Below are 11,455 nucleotides of genomic sequence, written 5' to 3'. Positions count from 1 at the left end.
GGTGGCGAGGGGGTTGCACAAATATGGCAATGCGTCACTCTCAACGGATCTGATTGTCTCATACTGGAGAACCGAGTGAGAAGAATATCAAAGAGGACGTTCATATTATCTGATTATTCAACTTTGCCGTGTTGTGTCTGGAAGGTGCGCGCTCGTTCGTCTGCGTGGTTTTGTTCCTTTTGCAGCACACTTTCACATCCTCCCGAATTCCATTGCTGACCAGCACGTAGAGCACGGGGTCCACCACGCAGTTCAGGCTGGACAAGGCGAGCGTACACGAGAAGGCGAAGTGCACCCACTGCTCAAACTCGCAGTAGCTCTCGAGCGGCCGCGTGTAGAAGATGAGCGAGCGCGTGAGCAGCAGGATGTGGTACGGCGCGAAGCAAACGGAGAAGATCCCGATCACCCCGAAAGACAGCAGGCGCACCTTTCGCTTGACCTGGGCGCTCAGGCCCGGACTCTGGCCCACCGTCGCCAGCACCCTCCAGTAGCTGACGGCCAGCACCAGCAGGGGGAGCAAGAAGCCGACGCCCACCCGGAGCAGGTTGAACAGGGCCACGGGTTTCTCCATGGGGTAGGTCTCGTAACAGCGGTCGTCTCGGCCGTCGTGGGCGTCTTGGAGGTTGTCGTTGAACAGCACCATGACGTGCAGCACTGTGACCACCGCGTAGATGCTGACGCACTGCGCCCAGGCGTAGCACGACGTCCGGTGGGTTTTGGAGCGCAAGGGGTACGTGACCACCAGGCAGCGGTCCACCGAGATGCAGCACAGCAGGTAGATGCTGATGTACATGTTGGAGTAGTAGAAGAAGCCGGCCACGCTGCACGACATGACGCCCAGTTGCCAGTGATGGTCCTGGCGGTAGTAGTTGATCCAGAGGGGCATGGTAAAGATGAAAAGGATGTCGGAGAGCAACAGGCTGAGCAAGAAGATGCCCAGGACGTTTTGCCTGCGCACTTGTTGCAAAATGGGGCCCAGGGTGAGGATGTTGAAGATCAAGCCGAAGATAAAGGCCAGGATGTAGACGCTCATCAGGAGGTCGCTAATGATGCTGTCACCAATCTTGACGCACACTGCCGTCCGGATTTCTGTACCGGTCGCGTTCATGATCGCTGGGGTAAAAGTAAAAAAAAAAAAAACACAATTAGTCAGAATCACCAGCGATTGGCTGACGAGCAGTTCAGTGTGTACCCGAAGGCAGCTGGGATAGATTCCAGCACGTCCCCGACCCTCGTGAGGATAAGCGGATTAGAAAATGGATGGATAGCCAGAATCACACAAGGAATGTGAAGAGGCGCCATGAGATGGAAATGCCATTAATACGTTCCAGCAAAAAAAAAAATAAAAATTATTAAGTGTTTTTTAGTCAGGAAAATAGCACTTAATGCTATCGGAGTGATTTAAAACACAGCACTGAGATATTTCAAGAAAAAAAAATAAAGAGTTAAGCAATTTGGGCATCATGATGAATTTATTGCAACGTCTTCTGCTGTGTGTGACTTGGCCTGACACTAATAGATTCAAACCAAATAAATAAATAAAAGTTTGCGCGGTTTTTTTTTTTGGTTTTTTTTTGCAGAGGAAAAACAAAGTGGGCCTGTTAGTTGTGTTACGCCGTATAATCCGTCTACATGTGTTGCTGCAGCTTTTGTGCTCAAATATCCATTCCTTAAGGCCATCTATACGACTCGTTAGCCCATCTATGGCATTTGCCATTATGTGTTGAGCTAGTAGACTTTAAGGCTGTTTTAAATACTGTCTTTTGTTTGATGTTTAACTGGCATGAAAAAGGTTTCTCCTCGCACATCTACACCACTTTTGTGACATTTTGAGATACATTGAGTAGATGATACACATCCGACATCTAAAAGTACACTTATCTCAAACTCTGGGATGAACTGCATATTAAACAAATGGAAAGATCACAGACAGGCTGTAAGAAAAGAAATTCATGGACAAACACGTTGGGCCTCGGTACGTGCAAAGAGGAAAATTATTAAATTGCTGTAAGTGTGAATGAATCAGGAAGTAAACGAATCATTTTTTAAGTTGCATTGTTTTTCGATAATACTTTGATCAAGTTCTTTCTTGAAATAAAAAACAAACCAAAAAAATATGGAGTGGAATTAACATTTGTTTCTTCTACATTTGATTCCACTGAACTAACGTTCATTTTCTTTCTGACTGCTAACCTCCACGTTCTTTTTCCAACTTTGCAGCTGTACTGCAGCTTCCAGTTTTCTGGGAAGACTTTTTGTCTGTTCATTGAGAAGAACATTGACTTGAACCCTGACTAATCTTCTTAATACTTCTTTACATGAACTCCCAGAGAGCGGCTGCAGCCTCAGCAAATAATATATTCAGAAGCGGGTGATCGTGCAAGTCTTGCTTGAGCAAAGCACATTAAGGACCGCGCAGCACTAAATGAATCAATCACCGACTTAAGTCGCTTATGAGCATTAGAGATGCACAGTCAGAGAATCATGAAGTAAAGGGAAGTTGCTATACAAACTCTACCCAGATGTTAATCTGTGCCACTTCCTGGGCAGGATATTCCAAAGACAAGAATCACGTAATCCAAGATGTCTGCAAGCATAACTGAGTAGCACCCAGATACAAGTTTAATTCATTCCTTCAATGCACATGTAATTCATAATACTACATTTCTCTCAATTGAAATGATCTATGCCTATGTCTGAGTACTGTAATATTGTCTGTCTACATATGTTGCTGCAATGCTTGTGTTCAAATATTCATCGCTGAAATGGTGATAGCACAGACACAAAGCTGCTAACCATTGCTTATGTTAGCATTAGCCTCCAGATAGAAGAATAAAGGCTTGTTTTAAATACATGTGTGATTCTCTTTTGACAGTAAATTTCAACTGCAAGAAGCGATAAACAGCTTGAAGCTTCTTTTGAGAAGAATATTTACTCATTCTATCTGAGACTGCCACCACACAACACTCGCATCTTTTTGCACTTGCGGGTCAAGGCCATCAATCATCTGAAAGATAGATTTTATCTTAAAAATATTGGGTCACTCGTATCTCCAAGGCACGACTATGGTTTCAGTGTTATGGAAAATCAGGTCAGGTGAGCATGCGTCGGGGTGTCCTCCACGCAGTCATCTGGGGGCCTCTCTGGATTTGGGCCTCATCAACAAGCCAGTTGTTTGGCACAAAGGTGTCCATTTTGTACCTGATCATTTCACCCCCAAGGATTTTTTTGGGGGGGGGGGGGGGGGACAATATCGACACCAAATACAGTTCGGAGCACACATACGGTTGAGCACTTGCAAATTCACATATTCACAGATTTTTTTTTCAATTTATTTATTTTTTTAGGGTTTTTGTTTGTTTGTTTTTCATCCCCTCTTTTTTCCATGGAAAATGTACATCCAATTATTTGCGGGGTTGAATTTTTTTGAATTAATTAATTTTTCACTTGCTGGCCTGGTCCCTTTCCTTCACGAATAGCGGGGGTCGACTGCCGTTAGGGTTAGATGAATTTACGTAAACCTGTTTTGTTAAAAATTGGTTCAAAATAAGCTTGTGTGCGGAACAATAGCTACCTATTACACCGCTTAGTGAGAACATTATTTTTCTTATTGCATGACAGTATTACATCTAGTATCACATCTCAATGCTGAAGTGTGCACTCATGCCATCCTACTCACTTCCTGGTTCTCCACCAATCACTGGTAGCCACACTCTGTGCTTCTAATGGCTACTGCTAACTATCAAATCATCTCCAACATTGTTTTTTATTTTATTGCTACTATTTTACTGTAAATATTAATTGTGATCCTGATTTTTTTTTTTAGGTGAGGGTCTCATAAAAGTTATACACAGATCTTAAAACATTTCTCGGTATTAAATCATGCAAGCCTGCTCCAGATGTGTTCAAAAAGCCAGGAAGCATATAATGCCATTAAGGTCCATGCCAGAGATGCTCTCTCTGATCTAAATTCAATAATGGAGAAGCCATTTGAGTCTGCCCATTGTCAGCAAATGCTAATATAAACCCTTGTTTGGCTACGCGTGCGTGTTCTTGTGTGTGTGTGTGCGTTTGTGTTTGTGTGAGTAAGTGGCTGGAAAGTTTTGTAGACAAATGATGTCTAAAATTATTCCACGGCTGAGTACTCATCCCCTTCAAAGGCCAAAAAAAAAAGGTCACTTTGTGTAATAACCTATTTCCTTTTCTGTCAAAGGATATTTTAAGTGTTAACTGGCGTTCGAGTGCTTTTTTTTCAGTAGTTAAAGCAGACTAGGCCTGCTTTTCATAACTACTAGCCAAGCTTCACTTGACTCCTTGTCCATAAGAGCCAACTATGTGTTTGTTCATGTTGTAAACTCAACTAAGCCGTGTTATTACTCAAGCGAGGCCTGAAAAAGACCACACTTTTCACCGTTTCTCTCAGGCTTGATTGTACCTCAATCTAAATTTACTTGTAGGTTCCATCAAGCTGCATTGTGGTAAACACAAAAGATTTAAGTTAATGTCGAATATGCGCAACAAAAAAAAAAAATGGAGGCCATCACGAAAAATAAATAAATGACAAGAATCAAGAATCATACTGTTACCAGGTGAAAATAAAATTTTGAGGGGGTAGAAAGCATTACACAAGTGGGAAAAAAAAGTTGCAATATTACACAAAAAAAGTTGTCATCTTATGAAAATGAAGTTGATTTATTTCAAGGAAAACGTTGAGAATCCTGATAATTGGGAAAAAAAACATTTAGAGGCAAAAAAAAAAAAAAAGTGGTAAGGGTCTTACCTGCTGATGTTTGGATGTCGACGTGTCTTCACTGCTAAGTACTGGGGAGTGAAAATTCAAGTCCAAGGGGGTGCGCGAGGACGGGAGTTGGAAGAGGTCCCAGTGCCAGGTTGTTGTCATAAAATCACAAATATACCGCGATTGGAATCGGAGGTACATAAGCTTTTGTCTCTCATCTCTTTTTGGAAGATGCTTTGAAATGTCAGCGAGGAGTGTGTGGAGGTGAGAATGCTAAAAGAGGGGAGGGCCCACATGCAGAGGAGGGACGTCTGCCTTTTTTTTTTTTGCACGCATGTATTGAGGAGGAAATACTGCATGAGTGTTGTAGGTGGGGGAGGCTACCAGACTGCAACAGATGTGAGCCACATTTAACTTACGCAGGGGACAGAACATGACATGTGATCACACATTGTGTTTCACACTGACACCTAACTTCCCGTAAATGGGCCTCCGAGTGACCACAACTTTACGACCACTTGCACTTTCTGATGAGATTCAATACAAACGGTCATATTAAAAAAGGTTTTTCCTCTTCAAAGGAAGGCAGAGCTCATACCTGTCAACTTATACGGTTTACCCATTGTTCATACGGATTTTGTGGTGAATCTTATATATATGGCCATATCGCACAAATCATACGGATTCTGAAAATTTCCGCGTTTTTTTTTCCGCTAACAGGTAGTTCCGTTTGCTTTTGCCCAGAATGGTGCTAATCGACTCGAATGCTTTCATTTCCGGTAACTTTCCAGGAAATCACGTGGTTCCTAGTTGAAAACAGCAGAGTATTCATTGCATACTTCGGTAGTGTACAAGCAAGTTCTACAAGGAAACAAATATATCATTCATATTTCGTGGGGTTTTTTTCTGCCGTTATTTTGACATATAAAATGCTTTGGTATGTTATAAGGATTTTTTGCTCTTTATAAGGATTTTTTTGGTAGTTTATACAGGTTGGCGCTCCGAAAAGTTGACAGGTATGAGAGCTCAAACCTCAAAATGTTCTCTGGTTCACATTGCTACTTGTATAAACGTGAAAATATATTTATCCATCCATTGTCAATAATAATTGTCCACGTTAAGAGTTGTGGGTAAGCTGGAGCCCATCGTGGAATGTTTCCCCTGCGATGCTCGTGAATATCATCATTCATCCTTGAATCGATCGCAACCGGACTGTTCCGGTTGTCCCGAGTTAAGACGTCAGCGGTCCTAATCAAGCCTTGTTGCATGAACCGATGAAGCCTACTCCGATGAGAGGCGAAAACATTCATCCTATCATCGGAGAAGGCTTCATCGGTCATCTAAGCTCCCTTAAATTGCTGCACAGGGATAAAAACAGGTTTTCTGAATCTGAATCGCAGGGCACAGTAGTAGCAATAATCGCTTTTATATAACTCCTCAATCAAGTGATAAGAATGAATTCTTCCTCGTTTCAAGCAGCGCTACAAAGTGACATCAAGTTGCGTGACGGCGAGTGTGACGGGGACTGTACGACAGTAATTTCATTCTGACGAAGGGGAAATCGGCAGTTACACTGACAGCAAATGAAAGAAAGAAAAGAAAAAAAAACGTTCTCAGTCAGGCAGGTGTAAAATGATTGTTGCTAGCAATGTATTCATTTTACAATGCGTTTATCGCGTCACACGGTAGTGTTGTGTCTTACGTTTTGAAACTGGAAACAGGTGGGTATATTTTTGACATATGACTCACTGCTTCAGTCGGGACAGCAAGAGTTCAAGGTGAGTGTGCTAAGACTGATTCATAAAGGGGGGGGGGGGGGGGGGGGATCCTTTAGCCCTCCCGTAACCCCTTAGTGATTAAATCCATATGAGGAAAATGTTTCCAAACGCTGTATCAAGCATCTATTAGCGGAGGCATTTATTTGTCTAAATCAGTGGTTCTTAACCCGGGTTCGATCGAACCCTTGGGGTTCGGTGAATTGGTCTCAGGGGGTCGCCTCTGCCATGGAGGTTAAGACACACCCGACTCAACATGTCAGTTACCGGTAGTTATGACACGCCCGCTTGCCCATCACTGCCTGGTTCATTTTGTGCACAATTAAAAACAAAACTTTTACTCAAGTCTTGAAATTTTATTTCCTTTTTTTCTGTTTTTTTTTTAGGTCTTTGTAAATTTGTAGAATTTGTAAAAAGTCATATTTTTGTTTTTCACGAATGAAGGGTTCGGTGAATGTGCATATGAACTGGTTGGGTTCAGTACCTCTCACAAGGTTAAGAACCACTGGTCTAAATTTTTGTGCTTGCAACTTCTTTATTTTTCCTGAAAGAGGCATCCAATTGGTGGGAGGCGTTTTTTTGTTTTGTTTTTTTTGTGATGTGAAGCATGTCATCTACTACTCTTCAAAACTTCTTTCAGTCCAACATTGTGGGTTTTTTTTAATTAATGAATACCACAGTTAAATTAGTTGATGTGATTAAAAAAATGTGAATATGCACTGTATAAATACTTCATATACAACAATTAACGTTGCAGGATATTTTTTTAAATTCAAATATTGTGTAAAGACGTAAAAGGGCATTTGTGTATGTATGCGTGTGTGTGTGCATGCATGTAAGTCAGGTGAGAGCCTTGTGAATTCTTGTGGATTCACAGCTGCCATGGATGTTTACTTGACCGTTTTGTGGATCAACTGCAGACTTGCAGTCCAAGAGTGTTCTCATAAACAAAACAAAAAGTCCACATTCTGAGCACGGGCTACAGTACTTGTGGTGTTTGGTATCATGTGAAACGTTTGCATTGGTCTGAAGCAACAGATTTTTTTTTTTTCCCTGGAACTGTTTGTTGATGGAGTCTCTGGAAACTCATTAGGGCTGAGTGCAAGGACAAGCTCGGTCGCTGCCAGGCACAGCCTTTTAGTGTCTTTAATGGCCAAATGACAGGAAATGGCTCCACGGGCACACTGATTGAACAAGAAAGTTTGATTCATTTGTGACCATGCCACACAATTACGAACTCTGCTTTATAGGACAACTTGTGTGCGTGTTTTGTTTTTAGTTTCACAGGAGAAAGATTCCACATTTGGGAGGTGCCGGGTTATTCGGTTATTACGACTCCCATGACTTATTACTGAACTAAATCACCCATCAGAGGCTCCGACTAATGAATTCCATTTAAGATTGCTCAAATGTTTTTGGTCTTCAAACACAGGTTGGGTGAAATTTCATTTGAAAGGCAACAGCAAACCTTCCTTCATCTCGGTTTCTTGAAGCAAAATAGTGAGCGGTTGAAAACGGTGGGGGTACGCTACGCTACAACAGGAAACTGAAACTTTGTGGCCTAACATTCTGACAACTTGTACTCAATGTGTGAGAGAACACATATTTGACATTTACTGGAACCATAATGACTCACGACTGCAGACGTACGATCATATTTGATGAGAATGTGCTAATTCGGATTCAGAAAGCGTTGGCCAGGACCGGCCCAGAAACACACCGGCAGTTCGGGAAAATGAACATATTTTGGCACGATTCCCGATAGACGCCCCGTTTCCTGGGTTGGAGGATGGTAAGGTGAGGGGAGGGTTACATTAGGGATGTGATTACCGTATTTTCCACACTAAAAGACGCACTGGATTATGAGGCGCACCTTCAATGAATTGCCTATTTTGTAATTTTTTTTCATTTATTGGACGCAATCTACAATGCATTCACTAGATGGGGCAACGCTCAAGGAAATGCCAACAGAACTGTAGCAACGCCACTCGAGTGAAGCGCGCCTCAGCAGTCCATAGTCTGCTGGTTTTTGCTGCGCGCGTAAGCGTGAGCACGTATGCATGTGGTTCAACCAATCAGCGCCGACGCAATCCACGTCACATATCAAGGAAGCTTTGAACAAACGACAACAGCCTAGCTTAGCTTTTGAGTGGCGTTGCTACAGAACGATCAGATGTCAGTAAAACTTGATTAATAAAGCAGCGACACGGTTCGCTTAACCAACAGCAAGTTATAACATTTGACTCGTTAACGTTGAACTCTCTTACCGCTACTCTATTTCCGTGTTCAAATGCGTAACCCGATCGCCTTAAGTTTGAACTCTGCGTTGTAAGCATGTCACTAGCAAGGAGCCATTTTGGGGGTGACATATTACCGTAATAACCACACACAAGGCACATCGGATTTTAAGGCGCGCTTTGAGCTTTTAAGAAAATGAAAGGCTTTTAGGTGCGCCTTTTAGTGCGGAAAATATGATAAGTTGGAACAGGCTAGTGTACGGCAGAGGCATAGGTTAGGATTCTGGATAGAATATGTTGACATGTGTCTGGCGGACACGGCAGCAGTGTTTCAGGTCACCGTGGACAAATGGCACTATTCAGAGGATATTACTTAGCGTTTAACACACGCAGCAAAATATGAGATGCACCTGCACAGTCGAAATAAATTTGATCAACTTTGGATCAAAGGCGACTTGTGTACACTTTCTCCATGTGTAATTAAATTGCTGAGATCCACAACGGCAGCAGTGTTTCAGGTCACCGTGGACAAATGGGACTATTCAGAGGATATTACTTAGCGCTAAACACACGCAGCAAAATATTAGATGCACCTGCACGGTCGAATGAAATTTGATCAACTTTGGATCAAAGGCGAATTGTACCGCCTGTAAGTAACTGTACACTTTCTCCATGTGGAATTGAATTGCTGAAATTCACGCAATAAAGGCTTGAGAAGAAAATGTGTCTCATGTAAATAAGTGCACATTAAAAGAAAGCTCGGGTCACAGGAAACCGCATTTGTAATTTGGGTTTTTAAGTGGAAAAAGATGAAGTGACCTTGCCATAATGCAGTTGGTGTACTTTGAGTCACTTCCTCATGTTGTTCTATTATGACTGCTGCTGGGAGAGAACCGAAGGTGAACTTAACTTTCGTTTGACTAATGCTTGATGACCTTTTTTTTTGGAGGGGGGGGGGGGTTAACCCTTTCAGGTACAGCGGTTACAACAGTGGGCAGTTTACCATGTTATCATTATTGGTGCATGAAACGTGAAACACAAAAAGACAGACTCAGTTTATGCTTCATATTATTGCTTCATATTACCAGAATTTAAAATCCTGAGATTTAAAAGAGTGGCCTTCTTTTTTCTTACTAAACTGATAACAAGAGATGTTTTACCCATTTGCCCAATCCAGGTAAAACACAAAGAGCAATGTTGCTTTTGTTTACTAGATTAGACAGTCAGACAAAAAAAAAAACAACAAAAAAACCCCCCAAAAAACAATGTGAAAACTGACATGTTTCTGTTGTCATCTGAGACTGTACCCGGCCGCTTAGTATGGATTCCGCTCATTTCCTTTTGATTGAAGCACATCTGGAGAAGGCGCTGAAGGCATAAGAACAAAAAGTGGCAGCGCATCGAGGATACACAAAAAGCAAGCCGGAAGCCATTCGACAATGGCGGTCGCCCTCTTGAGTGGCGGCCCAGGAGTGCTCTTACTGCCCGAGAGTGGGCTCAAGTGTGCTAATCACCACATGGGAAACAAACCTTAATCGTCACCCGCACCAAGGAAATGTGTGTAGAATTATTCTGAGGGCAGTACTCGTATGTGAACTCGTGCATGCCTTGGACATCAGCAGAATTACAATTGTTTGAAAGGAGGATTCAAAACTACTCCTCTTGGCAAAAATGGAACAATCCTATCGCTTGTGCATTTATACAAAAAAAAATTTCATCCAGTGTCGTGTCTGAATAGTGACCTCATTGATGATGTCACCCAGCGATGAAATGATGATTGTCCAACTACGTCTGTCTTCCGCTGATCATGGAATGTAATGTTAGGTCATGCATGAGTTAGGGTTAATTTCGGGTTTATGTTATAGTCAAGATATGCTCCGTTTATACGAGTTATGCTCAAATTGTGTTTACCCGAGTTGAACAAGCACTGAAAGTGGCCTTTAACTTCCATCCAACCATGCATTTTCCGATCCACTTTATCCTCACAAGGGTCACGGGGGGTGCTGGAGCCTATCCCAGCCGTCTTCGGGCAGTAGGCGGGGGACACCCTGAACCAGTTGCCAGCCAATCGCAGGGCACACAGATACAAACAACCATTCGCTCTCACACTCACACCTAGGGACAATTTGAGAGTGTTCAATCAGCTTGCCACGCATCTTTTTGGAATGTGGGAGGAAACCGGAGTACCTGGAGAAAACCCACGCAGGCCCGGGGAGAACATGCAAACTCCACACAGAAGTCGGGATCGAACCCACGACCTCTGCACTGTGAGGTCAACGCACTAACCACTAGATCACCGGGCCGCCCTGGCCTTTAACTTTTCCATCTAAAATATAGAAAAGTGATTAAAAACTCTTTTTTTTGGCTGTCGTTTTGGGTTCCGCTGTTTAATGTGGTTTATTGTTTTAACCGTTTTTGGTTTTCAGAATTTGACTTTAAGAATAGCACTCTGTCTGCAGCTTGTTTCTAAAATGCTCTATGAATGAATAAATAGAATTGAGTTTGTTTCTGTTGGTGTGATTTTTATTTTTATTTTTTTAATAGTCAGACATATTAACAACTGGTTTCTTTGTGCACACAATGAGCCTTCTCTGAGCCAAAAGGACATCTTAACGACTCGATACTGAAAAGTTGTCTGCAGGTGTCTGATTGATGAAAGGAAAAAGAGAAACGAGCAACTGCCAAAACACGATACCGTTAAGGTG

General features: G+C 42.4%; 1 protein-coding gene across 2 annotated transcripts; it reads right to left on the bottom strand.

Annotated features, from left to right (window-relative positions):
- Positions 1–6: 6 nt before the first annotated feature.
- gpr184 (G protein-coupled receptor 184) lies at positions 7–10,693 on the bottom strand. 2 transcript variants are annotated; one of them, XM_019887562.1, is made up of 2 exons: positions 10,058–10,693; positions 7–1,113 (listed from the first exon to the last, which is right to left on the bottom strand). In XM_019887562.1, the coding sequence occupies exons 1-2, from the start codon at positions 10,149–10,151 to the stop codon at positions 101–103; spliced, it is 1,107 nt and encodes a 368-aa protein (XP_019743121.1). In that variant the 5' UTR covers positions 10,152–10,693; the 3' UTR covers positions 7–100. The 2 variants fall into 2 exon arrangements, with proteins under 2 accessions (XP_019743121.1, XP_019743122.1); XM_019887563.1 differs by lacking the exon at positions 10,058–10,693 and adding an exon at positions 4,781–5,326.
- Positions 10,694–11,455: the final 762 nt, after the last annotated feature.

Source organism: Hippocampus comes, unplaced genomic scaffold (assembly GCF_001891065.2).
Source record: "Hippocampus comes isolate QL1 unplaced genomic scaffold, H_comes_QL1_v1.1 scaffold6, whole genome shotgun sequence".
Taxonomy (NCBI): Eukaryota; Metazoa; Chordata; class Actinopteri; order Syngnathiformes; family Syngnathidae; genus Hippocampus; species Hippocampus comes.
This window is presented reverse-complemented; position numbering and strand designations above follow the sequence as displayed.

Bases quoted from the DNA above. Each gene is read 5' to 3' on its own strand.
- gpr184 (XM_019887562.1), bottom strand. From the start codon at position 10,151: ATGCGCTGCCACTTTTTGTTCTTATGCCTTCAGCGCCTTCTCCAGATG. The intron at 1,114-10,057 runs GTACAGTCTCAG...CTTTTACCCCAG, and splicing joins AATCCATACTAAGCGGCCGG to CGATCATGAACGCGACCGGT.